General features: G+C 57.2%; 5 protein-coding genes across 5 annotated transcripts; 4 read left to right on the forward strand and 1 right to left on the reverse strand.

Moving 5' to 3' along the window:
* Nucleotides 1-518: 518 nt before the first annotated feature.
* On the forward strand, nucleotides 519-4,440 carry EsH8_V_000676 (ankyrin repeat domain-containing protein; the record flags this gene model as incomplete). The annotated part of the gene is made up of 4 exons (XM_083273192.1): nucleotides 519-604; nucleotides 671-3,047; nucleotides 3,337-3,496; nucleotides 3,560-4,440. The coding sequence occupies 4 exons, from the start codon at nucleotides 519-521 to the stop codon at nucleotides 4,438-4,440; spliced, it is 3,504 nt and encodes a 1,167-aa protein (XP_083125907.1).
* An 833-nt stretch (nucleotides 4,441-5,273) lies between these two features.
* Nucleotides 5,274-12,352, reverse strand: EsH8_V_000677 (type I polyketide synthase; the record flags this gene model as incomplete). Its single annotated transcript, XM_083273193.1, has 5 exons — nucleotides 5,274-6,113; nucleotides 6,172-11,081; nucleotides 11,143-11,348; nucleotides 11,419-11,629; nucleotides 11,686-12,352. The coding sequence occupies 5 exons, from the start codon at nucleotides 12,350-12,352 to the stop codon at nucleotides 5,274-5,276; spliced, it is 6,834 nt and encodes a 2,277-aa protein (XP_083125908.1).
* A 1,012-nt stretch (nucleotides 12,353-13,364) lies between these two features.
* On the forward strand, nucleotides 13,365-13,769 carry EsH8_V_000678 (uncharacterized protein; the record flags this gene model as incomplete). The annotated part of the gene is made up of 1 exon (XM_083273194.1): nucleotides 13,365-13,769. One exon carries the CDS (start codon nucleotides 13,365-13,367, stop codon nucleotides 13,767-13,769), a length of 405 nt encoding a protein of 134 aa, XP_083125909.1.
* A 3,014-nt stretch (nucleotides 13,770-16,783) lies between these two features.
* On the forward strand, nucleotides 16,784-17,751 carry EsH8_V_000679 (uncharacterized protein; the record flags this gene model as incomplete). The annotated part of the gene is made up of 4 exons (XM_083273195.1): nucleotides 16,784-16,825; nucleotides 16,880-16,898; nucleotides 16,978-17,502; nucleotides 17,564-17,751. 4 exons carry the CDS (start codon nucleotides 16,784-16,786, stop codon nucleotides 17,749-17,751), a joined length of 774 nt encoding a protein of 257 aa, XP_083125910.1.
* A 1,850-nt stretch (nucleotides 17,752-19,601) lies between these two features.
* On the forward strand, nucleotides 19,602-24,680 carry EsH8_V_000680 (ABC transporter ATP-binding protein; the record flags this gene model as incomplete). Its single annotated transcript, XM_083273196.1, has 17 exons — nucleotides 19,602-19,736; nucleotides 19,811-19,916; nucleotides 19,971-20,058; nucleotides 20,113-20,167; nucleotides 20,240-20,744; nucleotides 20,801-20,819; nucleotides 20,876-20,953; nucleotides 21,012-21,372; nucleotides 21,425-21,679; nucleotides 21,742-22,456; nucleotides 22,516-22,688; nucleotides 22,749-23,278; nucleotides 23,350-23,399; nucleotides 23,452-23,517; nucleotides 23,590-23,832; nucleotides 23,943-24,541; nucleotides 24,654-24,680. 17 exons carry the CDS (start codon nucleotides 19,602-19,604, stop codon nucleotides 24,678-24,680), a joined length of 4,005 nt encoding a protein of 1,334 aa, XP_083125911.1.
* Nucleotides 24,681-25,719: the final 1,039 nt, after the last annotated feature.

Genomic DNA, 25,719 nt, shown 5'->3' on the forward strand with positions numbered 1-25,719 from the left:
GTCCCGGACTTCCAGGCGCAGGAAAAACAATCCTTACGTCCATTGTGATCGAGCACCTGCATGATAGATTCCGTGACGACCATGCCATCGGCATAGCATATATCTTCTGCAACTTTCGGCGCAAGGAGGAGCAACATCTCGGAAATTTACTGTCAATTCTGTTAAGACAACTGTGCCAGGGTCGACCTACGTTACCTGAAGAAGTGAGACAACTTTATGACGACCACAAAAGAAAAGGCACCCGGCCCTCACGAGACGAAACCATCCGGATGCTGCGAACCGTGACAGCAATATACACCAAGACTTACATCCTGATTGACGCATTAGATGAGTGTGAGAATGACGAAAGCTGTCGAGATAGACTCATCGCAGAGATGAACTCTCTATCGTCTATTTGCAATGTCAATATTTTCGCAACTTCAAGAGACATACCAGATATCACCAGTCAATTCGAAGATGATGTACAACTTGAGATTAGAGCTTCTGATGATGACGTAAAGAGGTATCTCGATAACCAAATGCTGAAGCTTCCCGCATCTGTGAAGAACAATACGGAGCTCAAAGATGAAATCAAGGCGAAGGTCATCGAATGTGCACAGGGAATGTGAGTTGTAGACTGCTAGTCAAAAGCGATCGGCTACTTACACATCACAAGGTTTCTCCTAGCAAGACTGCACCTCCTGTCTCTCATCGGCAAGAGGTCTGCGAAAGCTGTCAGGACTGCACTTGCAAAACTTTCAGCTGGCTCTGATGCATATGACACTGCTTACGAAGAGGCCATGGAGCGGATTGAGGGACAACTAAAGGACCAAGTCACGCTAGCTAAAGACGCCTTATCGTGGATCGTATGCTCTAAGAGGCCTCTTAGCACGGTAGAGCTACAGGAAGCACTCGCAGTGGAAACGGGCACTACGGAGCTTGACTTGGACAATCTCCCGGATATTGGAGACGTCATCTCTGTTTGCGCGGGACTGGTCACTGTCGACGAAGAAAGCCACGTCATTCGTTTGGTTCATTATACGACACAGGAATACTTTGAAAGGACAAAAGCTCGATGGCTTCCTGAAGCAGAAGCTCTTGTCACAGCCTCATGCGTCACCTATCTTTGCTTCGACAACTTCAACTCGGGGCCTTGCGAATCTCACCGTAAACTGATGAGTCGGCTTCGCAACAATCCGCTTTACGAATATGCGGCGCAAAATTGGGGACACCATGCCCGGGCAACAAGGCCGTTGTGCGGAGAGGTGATCGACTTTTTGCAGAACCAAATGAACCTGAATGCCTCGTTCGAAGTGCTCTGGACCCAAGAACTGGCGAAACGCGATGCGGACCTTGAATGGTACACATACGACCTACCGAGGAAATTGTCCGGGCTGCATCTTGCGGCCCATTTCGGGATTGAAGAATTCCTCGACATCATGATGGGAAGACCTTCGACAGACGCTGAACGAGTCAACCCGTGCTTGGTCGATCACATGCATAACCCGCAGAAGCTTGATTTCAACGCCCAAGACAGCTTAGGGCAGACACCCTTATTCTATTCGGTATCAAGCAACATGGAGGGCTTTACTAAAGCTTTGCTTGAACTCGGATCTGTTGAATTCGACAAGAAGAGCCGCCACGGCCGGACGCCGCTGTGCATTGCCGCGAAATACGGTTACGGGGCTATAGTCAAGTGGCTTGTTACAAAATTTGCAGACAAGATCGACATTGACTCAAAAGATGAATACGACCAAACACCCCTATCGTATGCTGCTGAAAGGGGGCACGTGGCTGTTCTTAGGTGTCTACTCGAAACAGGCAAGGTCGATATAGACTCAAAAGACAACATTGGCCAAACCTCATTATCCTTGGCCGCCCTGGCGGGTAATGAGGCCATTGCCAGATGTCTACTCGAAACAGGCAAGGCCGAGGTCAACTCGAAGGACAAATACGGCCGAACACCCTTATCGCATGCCGCCGAAAGGGGTCACATAGATTTTGTCAAGTGCCTTCTCGAAATAGGGAAAATTGAAGTTGATCTGAAAGATGACGCTGGCCGAACGCCCTTATCCTATGCTGCAGAAAATGACAACGAGGCTGTTGTCAGGTGTCTGCTCGAAACTAGCAAGGTTGACGTCGATTTAAGCGATGCCAACAGCAGAACACCCTTCTTGTGGGCAGTAGAAAATGGCAAGGAGGCTACTGCCAGGTGTCTACTCAATACGGGCAAGGTTGACATCAACTCAAGAAACGGACATGGCCGAACCCCATTAGCAAATGCCGTCCTAGCTGGTAACGAGGCTATTGCTAGATTTCTAATTGAAACAGATAGGGCTGAGGTTAACTTGAAAGACAACCATGGCCAGACGCCCTTATCAGTTGCCGCCGAAAGGGGTCGTGTGGATATTGTTAAGTCTCTACTCGCATCAGGCAAGGTTCATGTCAATTCAGAAAATGACCTTGGCCGAACACCGTTATCGTATGCCGCCGAAATGGGGCGTGATGCTATTGTCAGGTTGCTACTGCAAACAGGCAAGGTTGAGGTTGACTTGAGAGAAAAGCATGGCCAAACCCCCCTGTACTATGCTGCAAAAAAGGGATACACGGCTATTGCGAGGTGTCTACTCGAAACAGGCGAGGCCGACGTCAACTTGAAAAACAAGTCCGGCCGGACCCCATTATCGATTGCCGCTGAGTGGGGGCATGAAGATACTGTCAGCTATCTGCTGGGGCTGGATAATTGCAAAGTTGACGCAAAGGACGAGGAAGGAAAGACGCCCTTGATTTACGCCATTATTAATAGCCACGAAGACACAGCTTTGCGGTTACTCGAAACAGGTCAGGTCGACGTCAACGCGAGGTCCGAACAGGGCAAGGCGCCGTTACATTATGCTATCGACCACTGTTTAGCTACGCATGATGATACATTAGAAGGGGCGGACACAAGTGTTGTTGAGCTTTTGATCGAAGTCGGAGGGGCAGATCCCAATGTACGGGATTGCGAAGGACAGACCGTGCTTTGGTTGGCAATTTCATACGGACTGGAAGAACTTACGGAATATCTGGTTAGCACAGGCAAGATTGATGGACTCCTAAACATGAGGGATGAAAAAGGCCGTACGCCGATGGATGTGGTTCACCTCGGGCCGGAATCAAAACGGCGCCTCCGGGAGGTCACCCCGTATCTCGTAGAGTTGTATTGGAGCCTCGAGACGATGAAGCCAACGGAGTGACGGGAAGGGTACTTATATTTGCTTGAAAGTAGAATTACGAGAAATCTGTAAGAAGTAGAAGAAAAAGAACATTTGTTCGTTCTGTCCTCTCCAAGAAGCCGCTCTCAGGGGAGATGTTCAGGTTTTCAAGCAGCTTGTCAAACTCGGGGCAGATATCAGTCGCCAGGAACCCGAGGACAAAGCTCCTTTCCTCCAGGCTGCCGCAAGAGGGGGAAGCGTTGCCATCGTTAAGCACCTGCTGGAGAACGGCATGGACCTCGAGTCGCCAGATGCCGGCCCTCGTACGACACCGCTGATGAAAGCAATCCGGTCGCAAAACTGGAAAACAATGCATTTTCTCCTAGACCGTGGTGCCAATGTCAACGCCGTACCTCAGTCAAGGCCCGGGTCGCCAATAGGCAACAGTACCTTTATCAAAGGTCTCGTGTGGCCTCCGGTGGCGAGTCTCGAGACGCCACTTACCCTGGCAGCCAGAGCTGGCAACGAGGAGGCGTGTTTCGAGCTGATACGGCGCGGCGCATCCGCAACAGAAGACTTCCCCATCACATCCGGCACGCCTCTTCTGTACGCTGTGCGGAGGAGGCTTCCGGCGCTGGTCGATGAGCTTCTCCGACGCGGCGCGGATCCCAGCCGACAAGGGACCGTAACGGGCCACGACAAACCGTCAACGCCGCTGCTTCTCGCTGTAGAAAACAGGGACATGGACATCGTGCATCGTCTCATCGCCGCCGGCGCCGGAGTAGACGAGCAAGACACCGAGGGCTTCAGCCCGCTGCACCTGGCAGCAACCACCGCGGAGGACGAGAACGCATCCGCGGATGCAAATAACTCCACCGAGGTTCTGAAAACCCTCATCCAGCGGTACCATGCCGATGTCAACGGCCCAGGGCTACTCAACGGTAGCCGGCCAATTCACTCAGCGGCCTCCAGAGGCACCGTGGCGCACGTGCAGGTTTTGCTCGACGCCGGGGCGGAAATAGACGCGCTGAACAATGCCGAGAGAACACCGCTGCACTGGGCCGCCGAAAGGGGTCGTTGGGATGTAGTCGAGCTGCTGGTAGACAGAGGAGCAGATTGTAGGGCTAGGTCGACAGACGAGAGCCTACAAACGCCGTTGCAGCTGGCGCACGCCGCCAGGGAACTGCCGCTGTGGCAAGTAGATGCTATCGAGGGGTGGGAGGATAAGAGGATAGATGCATTGCTGGCCAGGCTGGAGGGTACCTAGCGCAGCAGGCGCGCGACAACGTAGGTATTTTCTGGTCGTAGAAAGGATTGTTAGTCATTAGCTTGAATGAGCTTACTAGAAAGGGCAACATTACTTACTAGAAAGGCCCACGCCTTATTTACAGCAACATAACTTTAGATGTAATCTAGCTGGACACCCAAGGCAACTTAATCACACTGGCTCAGGACCAAGCCGGCGCAGGCAGCGCACACAAGTCAAAGGCACCGGAGAAGTCAAGGATCGTTGGTATATAGGTGAACAATGATATCTGTTTTACTAAGGAAATGTGGTAGCTGCTGCTGCTGATAATTCTAAGAAAAAGACAAAGCGGGCAAAAGACAGGACGCAGAACATATGAAAATGACATCAAAACTCCCAAATGCCACACCCCTACACCCCCTCCCAAATGGAGTCCCATCCCGATTTCCCCCCGCCGATAATGTATTTCCAATCTGTGTGTTTCCCCCCCCTCGATTACCGCAGGCGGTATCCCCCGGGAGCCGTTGGCGCCGCACACGACAAAACAACCCTGTTACAACTCACTCATAACAACTTGGAATATGCCCCCCCGTGTGCTGGCCGCCAGGTCCCTTGGGGTAGACCCCCCGCCTCTCTTTCCCTCTCTGTCTCTCATGTTCCAATACTCATACAAGTACACAGCCCTTTCCGTAAGCGCCATTCCTCCTATTATAATCTTCCTCCGTATTCTTCCCAAGTGACAATCTAATAATACTTCCCAGCTCATCTCATGTCTTCGTGGTATGATATCTTTCTTTTTCTTCTCTCTCTCTCTCACTCACACACTCTCTCTCGCACTCGCTCACGTATCCCGTCTAGCTGCTCCAGTCGAAACCGACGCAGAGCTTGCTCTTCTTGCAGACAGCCTTGGTGAGGGTCTGGATGCTACCACTGCTCAACAACTCGAGGACCTGCATGTTGGCCTCGAACTCGCGGGTGATGAAGTTGCGGATCTCGATGGCGACGAGGGAGTCGAGGGGGTAGTGCGACAAGCTGCGGGTGACGTCGAGGTCCTCAGGCTCCATCATCAGGACAACGGCGATCTTCTCGACGAGACCGCGGCAGACGACGTCGAGGGCCTCGGCCTCGCTGCGGGAAGCCTTGAGGGCGGCGTTGAGGGAGACGGCGCCGTTGGCGCCGGCCTCGGCGGCGGCAAGCTCCTCGGCGGCCAGGCGGAGGGCCTTGAACTTGGCATCAGGGGTCCAGAAGGGCTGGACGGTGGGCGTGATGCGCATGCCGGTGATGACGTGGTGGTTGCACACCGAGGTCTTGCCAGAGATGGAGGCGCCGATGAGGGCGAGCACCTCGGCCTCGCAGATGCTGTCGGATCCCAGGTTCTTGGCGACTTCGGCGGCACGCTCGGCACTGCCGTCAGCCAGGTAACCGGCGTCGGAGACGGCAGTCAGGTCGAGGGAGGTAGCGGGCAGGCCAAGGGCGAGGCGGTGCTGGACAAAGGCGTTCAGGAAGCAGTTGGCGGCGGCGTAGGCGGCTTGGCCACGGTTACCGACGGCTCCGGCGGCAGAAGAGATGGCGACGAAGAAGTCGAGCTCAGTCTGGCGCTCCTGAAGGGCGTTGTGGAAGTTCCAGGCACCCTGGACCTTGGACTCGGTGACGGCGGTGTAGTCGTTGAACTTCATCTGCTCGAAGAGGACATCCTGGATTGCTTGTCAGATGATGTTGCATTTTAGTAAGGGGACGGGGTAGAAAACTTACACGAAGGACCATGGCACCGTGGATAACACCACGGACGGGCGGCAGACCCTTCAGGCCAGTGTTGAACAGCTGGTCAACGCTAGCCTTGTCGGCGACGTTGCAGGGGCGGACGACGATGTGAGCGCCCTCCTCAGCTGCCTCGTCAATGAGATCCTTGACCTTGCCGGTGGCGGATCCGCTACGGGACAGGAGGACCAAGTTCCTGGCGCCGTGGGCGATCATCCATCGGGACATGCTGCGGCCAAGACCACCAGTACCGCCGATGAGGAGGTAGGTGGCGTCGGCCTTGAGCAGGGCCTTCATAGCCTTGGAGGGGGTAGCCATGACGACGTCCTCAGAGTTGGGGACGACGACGAGCTTGCCAGGACCCTGAGTGCTTTGCAGCGTCTTGAAGGCAGTCTCCATGCAGGACACGGGGAAGACGGTTGCAGGGTCGATGGGGCGGAGCTGGTCATCGGCGAGAAGCTTGGCGACGTCGGCAACGAGTCTCTCCATGATCTTGGGCCTCTCGGCGGCAAGGCCGAAGATGTCGACGCTCAGGAAAGAAGCGTTGTTGTCGGCCTGGCCCATGTCAAGACGGGTGGCGCGAGAGCCATCCTTCCTGCGGACGTCCACTAGGCAACCGAAGCGGCTGAGGCAGGCCCAACTCTCCCGCAGGGCATCAGCTCCGGAGAGGGTGTTGAGGACGACGTCGACACCCTCATCGTTGGTGGCACGTCTAACGGCGGCTCTCCAGGTGGTGTTGCGGCTGTAGAAGATGTGGTCCTCGGGAACGTTGTAATGAGCCATGAGGAGCTTCTTCTTGGCTGCGGTGCTGACAGTCACGAAGATCTCGGCGCCAATCATCTTGGCAAGGCAGACCGAGGCCTGGCCAATGCCACCACCGGCGGAGTGTACCAGGATCTTCTGGCCCTCGCGAAGGCGGGCCTGCTCAACCAAGCTGTAGTAGGCAGTGCAATACGCCAAGGGGAGAGTAGCGGCATCCTCGAAAGACATCTTGGGGAGCATGGGGAGGATGTTGGCAGCGGTGGTGCGAGTGCGCGTGGCATAGGCGCCGTTGGCAATGGTCAGGGCAGCGATGCGGTCGCCGACCTTGTGGCCCTTGACGGCAGCGCCGACTCTGGTGATGATACCAGAGGCCTCAACACCGAGGGCGTGCTTGTCGGCATCGGGAATCTGACCCTTGGCGAGCATGACATCGCGAAGGTTCATGCCGACGGCCTTGACCTCGAACTCAACCTCCTCATCAGCCAGGGGCTGGGTGACAGAGGCGTCGTCGATGAAGTGCACCGTCTCGATGGCACCAGGAGTGGAGAACTCCATCTTGAGGCATCGGTTGTCCTTGCCGAAGGGCTGGAGCTCAACCACGCTAGGGTTGGTCTCGCGGTGGACGTACTCGTTCATGGCCTCGTCGTGCACAATGCGAGGGGTGAAGAACTTACCGGAGCGCTCCATGAACTCAAGCTCGCTGGTAGAGGAGGCGTTGGCACCGAAGGCCAGCTTGAAGATCTCAAAGACGACAGCGGAAGAGTCGTCCTCGTCCAGCTTGTTGATGTCATCAAGGTCAAGAGTGGCGAACGGCAGGACCGTCTCGGAGCGGACGGTTCTGCTGAGGCCGATGATCATGTTGGACTCGGGCGAGGTGGCCTTGTCGTAGGCACCGCGGACAACCCAGAGGCAGCCCTGGACACCGGCAAGCATGTTGCGGACGTCAGCGAACTGCTCCTTGGTGGGGTTGGCCAAGAAGGGCTGCTCGATCTCGGTCAGGACGATGCAGAGCTTGCCCTCGGTGTTGACCTCGTGCATAGCACCCATCTCGGGAAGTCTGGAAGTGGCGCTGGCCAGGGCGATGGCAAGGCCGTTGGCCAGCATCTGCTGCGAGTTGGACTCGCCGTGGATGATGGCAACATCGACGTCCGGCAGAGGAGCGTCGACCTTGACTCCGCTGGAAGCTCCGCCAAGCTTGGCCTTGCCAGAGAGCGACTTCAGGTTTCCAATGTCCTCCCACTCAAGCTTGTAGCAGAGCTCGCGGGCGGGGGCGCTGGCCAGCTCGGTCTCGCCATCAATGATGGGGGAAACGGTAAGCTCATCGATCTCGATGACCAAGTCGTTCGACTCCGAGGTGGCGAAGACGGAGACCTTGGTGGAGCGGGCATCGGCCGGGAATTCAGCCTTGCAGTGGGCCTTGAGCTTGCTGCCGACCTCTTTGGTAAGAGCGGTGACGTCGCGAGAGATGGACATTCTACCGATGGAAGAGGGCAAGTAGACAGTGTTGATGTCGGTGCGTCCGGCTCCAAGGATGGGCCAGTACATCTCGATGACAGACTCCAAGAAGGTGGGGTGGAGCACAGTGCTGGTCATGTAGTGGTTGGGCATGTCCGCCGCGATGTCAACGGCCGAGATGTAACCGACAGAGTGCTTGTCGGAGGCCTTGCAGTCCTTGATGCCCTGGAAAGAGGGGCCGTATCCGACGCCGAGCTCGGTGAGGCGCTCGTACATGGTGGTCTCGGAGACAGCAACAGCCTCAAGACCCTCGCTGGCCTTGATGGTGGCTTCGGCTCCGCGGCGGGCGGCCAGCTTCTGCTCCTTACCGTCAACCTCGTTGGCCTCGGAGCCGTGGAGGGCGATGAGACCGACACAGTGCTCAGTCCAGCCACTGCCCTGGGTCCAAGAGCAGATGCGGAACTCCTTCCAGGTCTCAGACGCGCTGAGGTTGGTCTCCTGGTGAGGGCGCAAGTTGATGGTCAATTCAACATCGGTATCGTTCAGAGCCAAGGGCTTGACGACGGAGACATCTCTCAGCTCGAACTTCTCGAACGCGATCTCCTTGCGCTGAGCCCACTGGGCGGACGCCTCCAGAACCATGCCGATGAAGGCAGAGATGGGGAAGATGGTCACGGACTGGATGGAGTGGTGACGCAGCCATGGGAGGTCGTCCAAGTGGACAATGTTTCTCCATGTGGGCTCAAGGTCGCTGGAGTAGATGGCCTCAAGACCGATCAAGTCGTTTCTGGGCGACTTGCGGTACTTGTGCATCTGAGTCATGCGAGACTCCTGCCAGTACTTGTTCTGGTAGTTCCAGGCATAGCGGGGAAGATCAGTCAACAACGCCGGCTTCTTGGTGTGGTTGGGGAAGTTGACAGCGTCCATGTTGAGGATGGCACCCTTGGTGACGAGGCTGCAGGCCAATTCCATGACCGAGTCGACGGCATCCTTCTTGCGGACAAGAGGAGAGGCATAGGGCACCTTCATCGCAGCATCTCCGACGTGCTTGAGAATCTGCTTGATGGGACCCTGAAGGGCGGAGTGAGGGCCCAGCTCGATGATCATGTTGACACCAGTCTTGTGGTCGCCAACAGGCTCCAGCATGCTCTCGAGAGCCTCAGAGAAGCGGACAGGGCACGTCAGGTTGTTGACCCAGTAGTGGGCCTGGCATTCGAAGCCGTCAATCTGGTGGCCGTAGAGCGAGGAGTGGAAGCGGACATCGGTGGTCTGGGGGTGAGGAAGGTCAGAGATGGACTCGCGGTACTCCTTGGCCACAAGGTTCATGTGGTGAGAGTGGTAGGCAGTCTCAATCTGGAGGCGTCTGTTGAACATCTGCTTCTCCTCAAGGATCTTCTCGAGCTCGCTAAGAGCGGGAGAGTCACCAGAGATCGTCAAACTGGAAGGACTGTTGAAGCAGGCGATTCTGACTTGCTGCTCCTTCAAGCCGTCGATCAAGGGCTGGACTTCCTCCTTGGTGCCGCCGACCGCCATCATGGCACCCTGGAGATCAGGGTTCCTCTTCTTGAGGATGGGGACGAGGCGGCCTCTGTGGTAGGCGACAGCCATGGCGGCCTCGAAGCCAATGATGCCGGCAGCGTAGGCGGCACCAATCTCACCAGAGGAGTGACCGGCAACAGCAACAGGGCGGACACCCCAGGTTCGGAGCAGGTCCGTCAGTGCGAGCTGGACGGCGCTGCACGCCGGCTGACTGATGTTGGCATCGGAAACCCTGGAAGACTCCTGATCCTTGCTGAGCTCCTCGACCAGGGACCAATCAGCGCCCAAGTTTCTCAGGCACTCATCGGCTCTGTCGATGGCGGCAGTGTAGATGGGGTACTGGCCATAAAGCTCACGGCCCATTCCCCACCATTGGGCACCCTGGCCGGTGAAGACGAAGCCGATCCTCAGAGGCTCGTTCTCCTTGCCGGGAATAACCTTGCCAGCGTTGAGGGTCTCAATGAGCTCGAAAGAGTCAGTGGCAGGGATGGCCACTCGCCAGGGGAGCATGGATCGACGAGAACCAAGGGTGTACGCAATGTTGTCCATGAGGTCGTTCTGGAAGATCTCGGGCCTCTGCTCGAGGTAGACGACGAGGTTCTTCATGACTGCGCCGATGGAGTTCTTGTCGTTGGCGGACAGGACGTAGATCTTCTTGGTGGCCTTGGCTTTCTTGCTGTCGGGAGGAGGCAAGCTCTTGTTGTCCGCCTTGGGAGCGGTGAAGGGCGCCTTCTCGAGAACAACGTGGGCGTTGGTGCCGCCGAAGCCGAAGTTGTTGACACTGATGTACTTCTTGTTCTTGGGCCAAGGCCTCTGGCTGGCGGGAATCTTCATGTTCCACTCCTTCCATGGGATCTTCTCATTGGGCTTCTTGAAGTCGTGGTTGGGCAGGAGGAAGCCTCTCTCGAGCATCATGGCCGCCTTGATGACACCGACAATACCGGATGCCGCCTCAAGATGGCCAATGTTGGACTTGACGGATCCAATGAAGAGGGGGTCCTTCACTGATCTGTTTTGGCCAATGACGTTGTGGATGGCGGTGGCCTCGATCGGGTCACCGACCTTGGTACCAGTGCCGTGGGCCTCAACATAACCGCAGTCAGTGGGGTCAAGACCGGCGTTTCTGTAGATCTGCCTCATGAGCTTCTCTGTGGCGGTTGTCAGCATTCGTTCTCGGCTCCGCAGGGCTCAGTGCATTGCGTTGCATACCTTGGGCCGCGCCACTTGGCATGGTAATACCAGGCGTCTTGCCATCCTGGTTGATACCGGTACCTCTGATGACGGCACGGATGGAGTCGTTGTCCCTGATGGCCTGGTCGAGAGGCTTCAGGATGAGCATACCGCAACCTTCGCCACGGCCGAAACCGGTGCCACGCTGGTCGAAGGCGATGGATCGACCGGTGTCTGAAAGTAATCTGCATCACTCGTGTCAGTGTCCGAAAAACTTGCGACATACGAGGGGCAATGCGTGCAAGGAGGGCTTACCTGCAAGACGAGAAGGAAATCCAAAACTCGGGGAGCATGTTCAGATGGCAGCCACCAACGATGGCGGAGGTGGACTCGCCGGCGCGCAGACTCTGGCACGCCAAGTGAAGGGCGACCAAACTAGCCGAGCAAGCTGTGTCTGCTGTGAAACTCGGACCCCTGAGATCAAAGAAATGTGAAAGCCTGTTGGACTGCATCGCATGGGCACATCCTGACCGGTATGTTAGTGCGAGTAAACGTCTGGGGGTGCAGGGATCATCCTCATACCTGTGGCCTGGTGCATGGGTATCGTATCGCTATCCCTGAACAAATGGCTCTCGTATTCGGCGAAGCTGCCGCCGACGAAAACACCAACATCTTTTCCCACAATCGTGTGCTTGGGAATACCAGCGTTCTCGAGGGCCTCGAATGTGCACTCGAGCAACAGACGCTGCTGGGGGTCCATGGAGATGGCCTCCTTTTCTGTCAACCCGAAAAAGGGGGCGTCGAACGAAGCCAGGTCGACGTCCAGAAAGTTACCGCCATCGGCGTGGTAGGCTCCAGTCTTGCCCGGGTTGGGGTGGTAGAAGGCCTCGTGGTTGAAGCGCTCCTTGGGCACGGGGGTGAAGCCGGTTCTGGCACGGGAGCACAGCTCCCAGAACTCGGCAGGGCTGGCGACGCTGCCCGGCAGACGACACGCCATGCCGACGATGGCGATGGGCATCTGTTTCAAGCCAGCATCGCTGCCGCCGGTCGGGGTGGACGAGGGCTGGCCGGTGGCGTGGCCGCTTGTTTGCTGGCCGTGGATGTTGAGGCCGACGCCGTCGAGGGGGCCCACGGACAGGCTGGTGAAGCCATCGGAGGTGGTGTCGGAGTGGTCGATGGGGGTCATCATGACGGGACTTGCCGAGGGTGATGTCCCCGAAGAGGAATAGGACAGCACGCCGGGCGCCATGATGTGAAGAGAAGAGGAGGGGATGGCGGAAGCCGCTGTGTGTGATGAGTCTATTCGGGAAGCATCCGTCGAATCAACGAGGGAAGGAGAAGCGAAGGTTCCGGCGCTCTAGGCGTCCCTTGCAATGACAATAGAAGAAGCGAAGAAGGCGGGTGAAGAGGGGGGGGGAGGGTGGAAGAGAAACGAAAGGCGGACTGCGAGGGCTCTTGATGATATTGTAGGGGCTTGGAAGAGGGCAGGCCAGGTTGATATGAGTACGTACCAAGCCTCGTTGAGATGAGTGAGTGTGACGAATCTTCTCTTTCTGCATCAGGTTGGGATTCTCTGTAGGCCTTTAAACTGAAGAATATCATGGTGCTCGCTCCGTCGGGAGTGGGTTGACATGGAAGAGTCTGGTTGGTGATCAGATCGCCAAGTCGGCCGGAGTTCCTCGCACAGACTAGCCTGTGTGATTTAAATTTGCCTGACGGTTAGGTAGATCATAGGGAGATCCCGAACGTGCATGCTAGATGCATGCCAGGTGAGAGATGGGCTCCCACGGAGAGGTGCCAGGGCGCATCCGATGCCGGGTTGCCCATGTAGGTCCGGAGCAGCGGAGCAGCGGCAGTCCTTGCTCCCCACGAAGTCGCCTCCCCCAGACCAGGGCGGACAGGGCAGCACGATGGGGTAGTGGCGCCGAAGAGAGAAGCGTGTTCCATGTCTATGGTTAATTCGGACAAAAGCAAGTCTCATGAACTGATTATGCGTTAACCGGCGGGACAATCGGTCTATCGGTTCATCAGGGAAGACAGGCGATAGACACAACCGGCGGCCCCCTCGAGTTCCGGAGGTTCAACGTGAGGGGACAGGCCCAATCGGCCACGGCGATTCGGAGACACAGCAAACAGGGAGAGATGGAGCTGCGCGACTGGCCGCCATGGAGCAGAGGAGTGCCTTAGTTTGTTTGCGATTGAGCAGCGCTGCAGATTGCAGCCTGCCGGACGTTTGACTCGGACCAAGGCATGGCAGCGCAATGAACACTCGAACCCCCCCGGACGGGGGCCCGGTGGCGTGGTTCGGAGGTGAGATGGTGGAAGAAGCCCCCAACCAAGGTCGCGTCGAGAGTTGCCATGGTGTTTGCAATGGCACTGGCACGCTAGGCCGCTGGGGGGCTCTTGGGGGGTGGAGCGCTGCCCTGGAGCGCTGGGCCGTGACGCGGGACAGGGCACCGGAGGTGGAGCAGCAACAGCGCGCAGGGCAGCCAGGGCACAGCACGGCAGAGCACAGTACAGCACAGCACAGCACAGCACAGCACAGCAACGGCAGCGCAGCGCAGCAACGCAGCAGCACAGAGCACCGTACCGTGGGCGTGGGTGGCGGTCACTGCGGCTTGGCCCCGACTCGACTCGACTCGACTCAGCCTGGCGAGCCGCGATGATGATGATTATCTAAGAATGGCCTTTCGCCGTCCCAAAAGAGGTTTCGTCTCTGGCCTGCTCAAGTCCGGGAAGTTCCCGCTGCGGGTGGCGACCCAATGGTGCAGTCCCAAGGGAGAGGGCGAGGACGAAGCAACGCATGCACTGCTGCCCCAGGCATTACGGACTGTAGCATCCATCTTGCGTCTTGGAGAGCGGTAGAGTCACGGAGTGCCTTTCTGATCGCTGCCCGTAGATGAGATGATGGGGCGGAGTGCAGCTTTTCCCCCCATCTCCAGGCATCCGTCCGGTTCTTGTGCTGGGAATCCTGCAGCCTCTGCAAGAAGTCATAGGGGGAACCGGCGTGGCGGTGCTCGCTGCTTCATCCCCTCTCGTGTTTTTTGGTCTGGACATCGGCGCTCGTTTGTTGTTCGGTTTGGAAAAGAGTGCTGTCTTGTGTCAAAAGCACCGACGATCGCGAGAACGGCGGCGGCAGAGGCGGAGGCGGAGGCGTCTAGGCGTTGCTTTGCGTCTGTTCTCTCTCTGCCCACTTTCGTCCCTATCACAGCCAAGCCAAGAACCCGCACCAATCGCAGCTTTCGGACTGCTGGGCAACCTGTGCTGTGTGCTGTGCTGTGATGTGCTTTGCGGTTCTTTGCTTTGCTCTGTTCTGCTCTGCTCTGCTCTGCTGCCAATGTCCATCCATGTATGTGTGCGGGTAGGCGGGATATGCACAGCAGAACCGTTCAACGTTGTCTGAATGCAACACAAAACGACCGGGACATGGAGTGGGGGGACAGAGGCAAGGGGTTAAGGAGGATGAGAGAAGGGGTAAGAAAGCAGGGGCAACAGGTACAGAAACATGTGCAGCTGCAACGCCAGATGCAACCCCCAAGTACCGGTTCGCAGCGAGGGACTGCAGATGCAGCGCTAACACCGTTCCAACGGCACTCTAGTGTATGCAGGCAGGTGCGTGCTGGTGTGCTGTTGCTGTTGGCGTTGGTTGCAGTAGCCCGAAAAAGGAATGGTCGGGTCTATCGCCCGAAATGGCTACCTTGGCTTCACCTCACCTCACCTCACCTGAAGTCCTGCCCGAGATTGCAACGTAGGGCGTCGGTGAGGTCGTTGAGACAAGGTGAGCAGGTCAGGTGATATGGTGAGGTGAGGTGAGATGAGGTCGGTTTGGCCGATATTGCTGCAAGAAACATTGCCCGCTTTGGGAGCCTATCGCATCTGCTCCCCTTATCCAACTACACTGCATAAGACAATCCCACGCAGAACCTGCATATGTCGTGCCACCCACACCAACTCACCTTAATTCCGCCGCCTTCTTCAACATCACCACCGTTCAACGCCACCGGTTCCAGCTGCTTCGCTTTCGCTATCCCCCCCAATTGGTGCCCAATCCCAGCACAAGATCCTCAATAGGAGCAAGTCCAAGGCATTGAGGATGTGTCTAAAACTGCTTCTGTCAGAAAGCTTTGGCAGCTTCCAAATCACCAGTGTGCCTCCCGTCGCACCCTTTCCCATGCAGTTGCACCATCAAAGCTCCTATTTGACACGCGCCAGCCACACTAGAGACCTTGACCCTGCAGAGCACCTACAATGTGCTGCCTTTCCCTGCTTTTCCCTGCCTTGCACTGCCGCTACGTACCTCGCCGCCGGCCAAACCTGACCTCGCCTCCAGGAACGCGCGAAGAGCCTCCATGTCACATCCTGGCTATCCTACCACATGCCTTCAGGCCTGCATGCAGGTCAGAAAACGGCCGGCCGGATCAAAGATGCGCTTCTTTGTAAAACAATGTTTCTTCTCTGCAAACACACGCGCCTGCGCTCACCCGCCCCGGTGAGCCAATCCCAATTTCTCCAACTTATCTCTGCCCACGCTGACTCTCAAACATGTACGCACATACACACACACACACAAACTCAAGCACATCATTCAACACACTTTCCACCCATCCCACTCACATCTAGCCCCTCTGGTGAGAAGGACCACACAAGTCACGTACACACACCGCACCTCCGCGCGGGCGCTTCCTTATCCCGTTTCATGCTGACAAGGTGACAGGGCCGGACCGAAGTCCAGCCCAAGATCAATCGCACAATGAACATGTCATCAGTTGCACCAGTGCATCACCAACGCGTAGACTGAGGTGTATGGGCCTCGGCATTGCCAGGAAATGACTGGCAGCCTGCCATGCCTGGCAGATTGCCTGCCAAGTGTCTCGCCTCCATGCAGAGAAGCTCAACGACAGATATTCCTCGTCCCTTCCATGTGGCGCGGCGTCTCGTCGCGCTTGTTTCGCCCCCTCTGTTTGAGTCGCTATCCACTCTCATCCTCGTCCAGTTTCCTCGTCTGAGGACCGGGACACCCTGCCAAGCCCGTCTCGTTGGCCGATGCTCACAGGCCCGGTCTCACATCACCAAACTCCAACTCGTCCACTCAACCACGCAACCAACTCGTCCACCACTGCCCTGTATCCGTACCAGCTCCAGTGAATGCCCTGCCCAAACCAGCCAGTGTTTCTTGGCCTGGTTCCATACAGCGGCAGAGCACCGGTAACTGCACATCGCCTCAATCATTATGAGGTGCATAGTTTCACAATTCCTTTTCTCACTGCCAGGTCACGGCCGATTTGTGTGCTGTTCCAGCCTGGGACTGGGTTAACTCAGCCTCCTCCTGTCAGATATTCGTCCCGACTCGGCGTGCTGCGCCGTCTCATTGCCTGTCTGAGCTGATGATTGCTTCGTGAGCCGACCGCCGTACATCGCAATCTTATTGTTTCTCAGATAGATTCGAAGTCATTAAAACGCTACCGTTGGCCGGCCTCATTCTCATCGATTATTCAATCCACACAACAACCTGATTCACCATCATCATCACCTTCAACACAATCATCACACGATACCATACAAACAACACTCTCGCCTACGCTTTCCAACCACCGCTTTCGCATTATAATCGTCATTAGACGACCCATCTCACTCGGTTCCGCCATCTATCTCACACTAACCAACACCAATCACCATCAAAATGCGTTTCTTGTGCCTTCCCGGAGCCTACGGCAGCTCAGACGTGAGTACTCAGACCTGTCGATGATGTCTTTGCAGTCCCACTAACACAGACTAGAAATTCCAAGTTCAACTCGGTTAGTTTACCGCTGCAAGCCACTCTGCACCTTCGTGGCCGGCCTCATGCTTGACATTCACATACTTACCATCTTCTAGCTCCCATCCTGAAGGAACTTACCGAAGACGGCACCGCACAGTTCCACTTCATCCATGGCCCCTGCAAGGCCGTCCCGCCTCCCGGCTTCGAGGACTACTTCGGAGCCCCGCCCTACCACCGCTTCATCGAGCCCGATAGGGATGTCGAGAAGTCTCACAGCGACGACGTCCTCGCCCGTATCCGTGACTTCCCCCAGTGCGAGACTCCCGAAGACACCATGAGAGAGCTCATGAGGGAGGGCATCGCAACAACGCACCGCAGCACCGACAGAGCCATCAAGTACCTGAGCGAGATCGTCGCCAAGCGCGGCCCCTTTGACGGCATCATCGGCTACTCCGAGGGTGCCACCGTCGCCTCAACATACATGCTCTACGAGCAGCGTCGCCTCAAGCGCTCCGGCATCCAGCCTGCTTTCAAGTACGGCATCTTCTTCGCCGGCTGGCCGCCGGTCGACCCCAAGACCCACGCCCTGGTCCTCTCCGACGAGACTGACGAGAGAATCGAGGCCCGCACCTTGCACATCAGTAAGTCATCCGCATCGCATCATCATCATGCTCATGAGCAGGAGTGCTAACGATTCCCCAGTCGGATCCTTGGACCCCTACGTTGACGGTTCCACCGCCCTGTACAACATGTGCGATCCTGATACCGCCTATCTCTTCGATCACGCCAAGGGCCACACCCTTCCCCGTGACAAGGATACCATCAAGGAGCTCGGAAACATCGTCCGCGATACAAAGGCCGACATGGAGGAGGAGGGCCTGCTGGCATAGAAGGGGTGTGCTGGGAGGTGCCGGGAAGGGAAGATGCCCGGATAATTAGCATCGATTGTCTTTTTTGGGAGGTACAGCAAGGGACTGGTTTCCTCTGGTGCAAGCATTAGATAAACGGGTGTTGGGGGTGGCCGCATATCCTGGAGCCTGCTGGAGTCGGGTTGTTTAGTCATTTGGGTTTGAACAGATTTATGTTTTCCGACATTGCAAATCATGTCCGCCACCAGCTTCTCTGGGGGGGCTTCCTGGTTGTAGAGAGACTATAGCTAGGAAATCTAGATGGCATTTCTGAACTATTTGACAGGAGTTCCATCAAGGGGCCGTCAACATGTCAAATTTTTGAGTGATTTGTGAGGGGAATGCATGAATGCATGATCCGGTAGAAACGTCATCCGCCGAGTGACTTTGTCATGAAGGGGGCAGTCTGCTAAACGGGTCGTCCAACCGCAATCCAGCCGCGATGTCAAATACTCGAAAGGAACAGGTACAACGATACACATGTCGGTTGCCAGGGGGCGAGATGAATTGGTTGCAGAGGTTCCTTCACGTGTATCCTCGGGATCTCCCTGGTTCGACCCGACTACAGCCAATCCTTGATGCTCATCTACGAACCATCGACACCACTTCCCGTGACTTCCAAAACAAAAGATGAAATTCCTGCACAGAATTTCCTATCTAGGGATGGATTTTCAAAACTGAGGGCGATGGAGAAGAGGGTGGGGGGGAGAAATACCTTGTCTTGGATCGCAAAACATGAGTGTCCTGGCTTTGCCCCGGACCACACCATGAACGAAACCGAAAGGGACGTATCCTCCCGCACGGGCTATCCCAGATAACCCCTAGACGTGCATATGTGGGTAATGGAAAACAGCGATACCCGCCTGGCAGCGCTTTGGGAGCCCTTGGGACCGAGGAATAGACGTCTGCGAGGAAGCGGCGAAAATAAGGGAGTGGAAGAAGAACACATGCTCCCCGTTTCATCTTTACATCACACGGGTAAAGAAAGAAACCACGTCCGTTCCCTTACTCGTTTCCACTTACCCAAGACCGATCTGAGCTCATCCTCACACACCTTCAGCCGCTTGCCCCAATCCTTCCATGGCCTTTCCACCCTCTCCTGGTGCCCACTTTTGGTGTTTCTGGTCTCATAGTCGCCAACCGCCAACACGGCTTCTTCTGCCCAGGCTGCCCAGGCTGCCCACGCATCGTCCAACCCGCTGCTTATCCCCTCCCATCTCCAGATCCATCCCATCTCGCCTGCAAATCTCGCAATCCCCAAACCAACTTTCTCGGCGCTGGGTCGAATGCGCTGTTTCGAACGCGATGCAGAGTCGACACAGCCCTTTCCTGCCCAACGTGGCCCGTTAAGCACGTTACTGGTTACATCTGGCGTCCCCCCCATTTCACCCATCCCCCATCCCCCCCAATCCCTTCCCAAACCCTTGCCCTGTTCTCCTTCCCCCCCCTCTTGATCGATTTTGCCGGTTTCCTCGAGTTCCTGCGTTGTAGTCTCCTTTTCTCTCTCTCCCCTGGTTCCTGGGAGCAGCACAGGTCTTTCTTTCCCACTGCCGCGAGTCGACACCGAAAAAAGTCTACTCTCGTTCTTTTCGAGCACTTGACAAATCTTCCATTGATTCGACGCATTCGAAACCTCGCATACAGCCTCTCTTCTTATCTTTCGCTAAACTAAGTATTCCACGCTTAATTGATCCCCATCTCCCCCCCGCCGATCCCTGGTCAACACACATGGCCCGGGCATCCACATAGCTTGCCACCCAACACGATCTCCCCGGACCGGCGCCCAATCACACCCCGGCTCGCAACCCCACCCACCCCTCCGAACCCCCATCATGGCCACACCGGCCGGCGCCGCTACGACGGCAGCCACCGGGGCCGCCGCCGACCCCGGTGCCGCCCCGGAGCCCGTCAAGAAGAGCTTCTTCAAGCTCAACCCAAAGACTCTCTTGACGATCCGCAACTTCTTTGTACGTCCATCCGACGCCCCGCGCTCGATGCATCCGGCGTGCATCGACATGTCTTTACTAACACGCATCCTTAGAGGATCCTATCCTACGGGAGCTTGCTGGACAAGTTCATCATAGCAGGGTCGTCGCTCGGTGCGATTGGTGCAGGACTAACCATGCCGGTGATGAACATCGTCTTCGGTGGGTGCATCGTCTTCCTGGGGCGGGTGCGTTCCGATATCTAACGGCATGCAGGGCAACTCGTCGGCACCTTCACGGGGTTCTTCAGCCAAGGTAGCTCGGAGACACAAGCGGACTTCGTTCGCGCGGTCAACCAGGGCGTGTAAGTACCGACATCGCTATCCACAGGAGGGCGCAACAGCTAATGCACATCCAGGTTGTACATCGTGTACCTCTTCATCGCCAGACTGGTGCTTACATATCTCTCCAACGTGAGTGTCCCATCTCGTCGGACCCCCGCCAAACCTGACAGCGTGTGTGGCTGACAACGCGAACCTGTATAGCTCGGCTTCCGGATGACGAGTCTTCGCATCTCCGCGACGATCCGCCTGACGTACCTGAAATCCCTCTTCAGCCTCCCGATCTCGATGCTCGACATGCTGGCGCCGGGCCAGACGGCCGCCATCATCACCATCACCGCGAGCATCCTGCAGCTGGGCATCTCCGAGAAGATGGGCCAGTTCTTCTCCAGCCTGTCCGTCGTCATCGCCGGCTTCACCATCGCCTTCGCCTACAACTGGCTGCTCACGCTCACGACGAGCTCCGGCCTGGTCTTCATCGCCATCGTCTACTCCGTCACCACGCCGCCCATCATCAAGAGGATGAAGGACGTCCAGGACATGGACATCCAGGCCGCGTCCGTCGCCACCGAGGCCTTCAGCGCCATCCGGATGCTCGCGGCCTGCGGCGCCGAGTTCAAGATGCTGGCAAAGTACGCCGTCCTGGCCGACCAGTCGAGGAAGAGGGGAGCCGGCCTGGCCTGGCTCATTGCGCTCCAGCAGGGACTCAGTAAGTTGCCGCCCGTGTTTGGTCGGGCAGATTTGAGCATGGCTAACACTGGACAGTTTTCTTTGCCATTTACGCGTAAGGACCCGATCCCGCATGCCTGGCGGGATTTTTTTTTAGCTGACACTGTTTAGAACCTTTGCCCTGTCGTTCTGGTACGCCTTCCAGATGTACACCATGATGGCGCTGACGACCCCGACATCCCTCATCGTGTAAGTGCTCCCCCCCATCGTTCTACGCGACTTCAGCGATTGACCCCCACCGACACAGCGTTCTCCTCTGCATCATGATGATGGCGTCCTCCCTGGGCCAGATCACGGCGCCCCTGCAGGCTGCCTCGCAGGCGGCCGACGCCAACGCCATCTTCCACACCATCATCGACGCCCCGAAGCCGTCGTACGGCAAGCTCAAGGGCCCCGAGGTCTCGGCGGCGGGCGACATCGTGTTCCAGGCCGTCAACTTCGTGTACCCCAAGCGCCCCGACGTCAAGATCCTCGACAACCTCTTCCTGCAGTTCCCCGCCGGCAAGGTCACCGCCATCGTGGGCCCCTCCGGGTCCGGGAAGAGCACCATCGTCGGAATCCTCGAGAGGTGGTACGAGTTCAACGGCGACTTGCAGACCAACCAGCTCGTGAGTTCTCCTTGCTCCCCTTCACGTGGTGGTAATTAACGCGCTGTCGCAGGTCCTCTGGCTCCGAAACGGCATCATCACCGTCGGCGGCCGCCTCCTCAGCGAGATCGACCCCAAGTGGTGGCGAAGCCAGATTGGCCTGGTCCAGCAGGACAACGCCCTCTTCAACACGACGATTTACAAGAACGTGGAGTACGGCCTCATCGGCACCGAGTGGGAGAACAAGTCCCAGGCGGTCAAGGCCAGGTTGATCGAGGAGGCGTGCAAGGACGCCTTCGCCGACGAGTTCATCTCGCGTCTGCCAGAGGTGCGTCCCCGTCTCTACAGCCAGCATCTTTACTTCCCCCCGTTGCTAACTTGTAATCGCAGGGATACCAAACCGAAGTCGGTGACGCCGGCATCAAGCTCAGCGGAGGCCAGCGTCAGCGCCTCGCCATCGCCCGCGCCATCGTCAAGCAGCCCAAGATCCTCATCCTCGACGAGGCCACCTCGGCCATCGACGTGCGCAGCGAGCAGATCGTGCAGGCCGCCCTCGACCGCGCTTGCCGCGGACGCACGACAATCATCATCGCCCATCGCCTCGGCACCATCAAGAAGGCCGACAACATCGTCCTCCTGCGCAAGGGCCAGGTCGTCCAGCAGGGCACGCACGACAGCCTCATGGCCGAGGTCGGTGGGCCCTACCACATGCTGGCCACCGCGCAGAGGCTCGACATGGGCGACGAGGAGGAGGAGGAGGAGGACGTTCTCTTCGGCGACCTGAGCTGGAGGCGGCCCGAGCCCGAGCCGCTGCCGGCCAGGAAGTCGCTCCAGGGCGGCAGCAGCACCGGGGACCTCACAGAGAAGAAGAACAGCAGCGAGCTGACGTCGACGCGCACGCTGCACCACCACGAGGCCAACGCCTCGGACGAGGAGCTCGAGCGCGACGAGGCCGGCGCCCTCAGGGTCGTCAAGGAGTCGAGAGGCTGCCTGGGCAGGTGGCACTCCTTCCACATGTTTGGCAGCTTCGGCCAGCTGCTCGGCGAGCAGAAGAAGAGATGGAAGACGTACATCGTCATTGCTTTCGCGGCGCTCGGAGCCGGAGGTGAGTCCCCAATATGCCCCCCGTGAAGTATCCCCCCGGGTGTCCTAATGAAATCGCAGCGAGCACTCCCGTCCAGGCGTACCTCTTCGCGGTCCTGGTTTCTCTCTTCTCGTACTGGGGGCCCTTCCTGAGGGTCATCGCCAACCACTGGTGCGAGATGTTCATGTACCTCGCCACGGGCGTCGGAGTGAGCCATTTCCTCCTCGGCTGGGCCACGACCACCATCGGTTTCGTAAGTTTCCCTCTTCTCGAGACACCACAGTGATTTCCTCTAACACCGCCTCCCCCGCAGGGAATCGTCCGCGTGTACCGCAAGGAGTACTTCCGCAACATCCTGTACAAGCCGTCGTCCTTCTTCGACGCCGAGGGCAACTCGGCGGGCGCGCTCACGGCGCGGCTGGCGACGGACCCGACGATGCTGCAGCAGCTGCTGGGCACCAACATGGCCTTCGTGCTCATCTCGCTCTTCAACGTCATCGGCTGCGTCGTCGTCGGCCTCGTCTTCGGGTGGAAGCTGACGCTCGTCGCGCTCGGCACGTCCATGCCCATCATCGTGGCCGCCATGTTCTACCGCGTGCGCCACGAGGCGAGCTTCGAGGCCGCCAACAACGCCGTCTTCGCCGAGAGCGCAAAGTTCGCCTCGGAGAGCATCAGCGCCATCCGCACCGTCTCCAGCCTGACCATGGAGGACGGCATCTGCCAGCGCTACGACGACCTGCTCAACGCCCACATCAAGGACGCCTTCCGCAAGTCCCGCTTCTCCGTCATGGTCTTCTCCTTCAGCGACAGCATCTCGCTGCTCTGCATGGCGTTTGTGCTCTGGTGAGTGAAGGCTCTCGCTGTATTAGGCTCGATGAGATTGTTTCGGTATGGCTAACTTGTTTTCTTTCCAGGTACGGTGGCAAGCTGCTCTCCGAGCACGAGTACACGCCCTTCCAGTACAGTAAGCAGCTCCTCCCAAGCCATAAACAACCAGTTTTCTAACCATTCCGCAGTGGTCGTCTACATCTCCGTCGTCCAGGGCGGCATGAGCGCCGGCCAGTGGCTCAGCTTCGGCCCCAGTAAGTTCCCCCAGCTCCGAACCCGGGGAGGGCGTGACATGAACGGTGCTGACAAGAGTCTTCCTCCTCCAGACATCGCAAAGGCCAAGACCGCCGCCGACCGCATCCTCGCGCTGCGGGAGAACGAGGAGGACGAGCACGACACCCACCGGGGCCCCACCAACGTCATCCCCTACGAGGTCCACTACGAGAAGGGCGTCGAGATCGACTTCAAGGACGTGTGGTTCAGCTACCCGACCAGGTCCCTCCCCGTCCTCAAGGGCCTGGATCTACGGATCGAGCGAGGCCAGTTCGCCGCCATCGTCGGACCTTCTGGTAAGTTACCCCTTCCTCTTCCCTCCTTCATCACATCACAAAAGGAGTAAAAAAAGCACAAGAACAAAAAAGAAAAAAGAAAAAATCGAGACTAACACAGCGTCCCCCAGGCTCCGGCAAGACGACCGTCATCTCGCTCCTCGAGCGCTTCTACCACACGCAGGCGGGCGGCGAGATCCTCTACAACGGGCACGACATCCGCACGCTGGACCTGGCCTTCTACCGCAAGAACATCTCCCTCGTGGCGCAGGAGCCGAACCTCTTCACGGGCACGATCCGCGACAACATCCTCCTCGGCATCGAGGACGAGGCGGCCGTGTCCGACGAGGCCATGCACGCCGCCGCGCGCGACGCCGGCATCCACGAGTTCGTCATGTCGCTGCCCGAGGGCTACAACACGCAGGTCGGCAACGCCGGCGTCACCCTCTCGGGCGGCCAGAAGCAGCGCGTCTCCATCGCCCGCGCCCTCATCCGCCGCCCCTCGCTGCTGCTGCTCGACGAGGCCACCAGCTCGCTCGACAGCGAGACGGAGCGCGCCGTCCAGGCCGTCTTCGACGCCACCAAGGGCAGCCGCACCATGATCATGGTCGCCCACCGCCTCGCGACCGTCCAGAACGCCGACGTCATCTTCGTCATGGCCGACGGCAAGGTCATCGAGCGCGGCGACCACGCGAGTCTGATTGCGGAGAAGGGCGTCTACTTCCAAATGGTAAGTCCCATTGTCCATCCTTCCGGGCTGCTGTTACGCCCAATCCCCCCTTTACATCCATCCCCCTCTCCCCCCGTGGTTCACAGAAGAATATACTAACTCTCAACCACAGTGTCAATCACAAGCATTGGACAAGTAAACGGGGGGGCAAGCTGGTTTTATTCCCTTTGTTGTTGTTTTTATTTGGGGGGGTTTTGCTTTTATTTTAACGAGCTAGATAAATATCGTGGTAAAGGCGTCGGAAAGATTGTTCTAACAAACACACACACACACTCACACATACCACCCACGGGTTGCAATTCCCTTTTTTTTTTTACCTCCGTCGAGAAAAACAAATCTCTGTATTACCCCAACCACCACAACCCAAATCAATCTCTATTATCTAAGTCATATTGTATCTCGGTTCTATTTAGAATAGCAAATAGCCGCCACACTGAAATCGGTTTAAAAATTCTAAAACATTCTTGACCCTCTTCACCAAAAGCATGATTCTCCCCCCGAATACAATCGTCCATCATAAACATCGCCTCTGGGTGCTCTTCCTCAAACAACGTGCCGCTTGTTCTAGGCGTGTTCGATACCGCCAACACGCCAGCCCGTAACGACTAACCGTTTCCTCACTAGTAAGACAAACCTCGGGTAAGGGAGATCTAGGCTAGGGCGGTTTACGAGCTCACGAAAAGCTCCGGGGCTAGCTGGGCCCATTGGTTTCACATCTCGGGCCGCCATGTCACAGCGATTCAACTTATTTGACCTGCAAATAATCATATTCCCCAATGTTTTCCCAACCTCTAATTTACACTTTTTCTTTTGGATAAAACCGGTTTCCCATAGAATCTCTTTTTCAGTGCCACCCCCCCCTTCCTTCTTTCGGAACCATGCCTCCTTTGCGGCAACAATTTGAGAAGGGGGGCCATGATAAAAAAGCCAAAACATAAACATGGACAATGAAGAAACCCCCGAGATCATACTTCGGACACGGGGCACGGATGCCCGCCAGGCTGCCAAGCTCCCTCGCGCGGCCCGACACACTGTTCATCCCATCGTCGGCCGCCGACGCAACGACAACACGACAAGTGCCGCTCTGCGACATTTGACAAAGGGAAACCTAAAACACCCTTCAAAACGTGGGAGCGACCTTCTCCTCGCTCTGCTCCCTCACGCTCCTCAGCTTCAGC

This window comes from Colletotrichum jinshuiense, chromosome 5, assembly GCF_051148585.1.
Source record: "Colletotrichum jinshuiense chromosome 5, complete sequence".
NCBI lineage: Eukaryota > Fungi > Ascomycota > Sordariomycetes > Glomerellales > Glomerellaceae > Colletotrichum > Colletotrichum jinshuiense.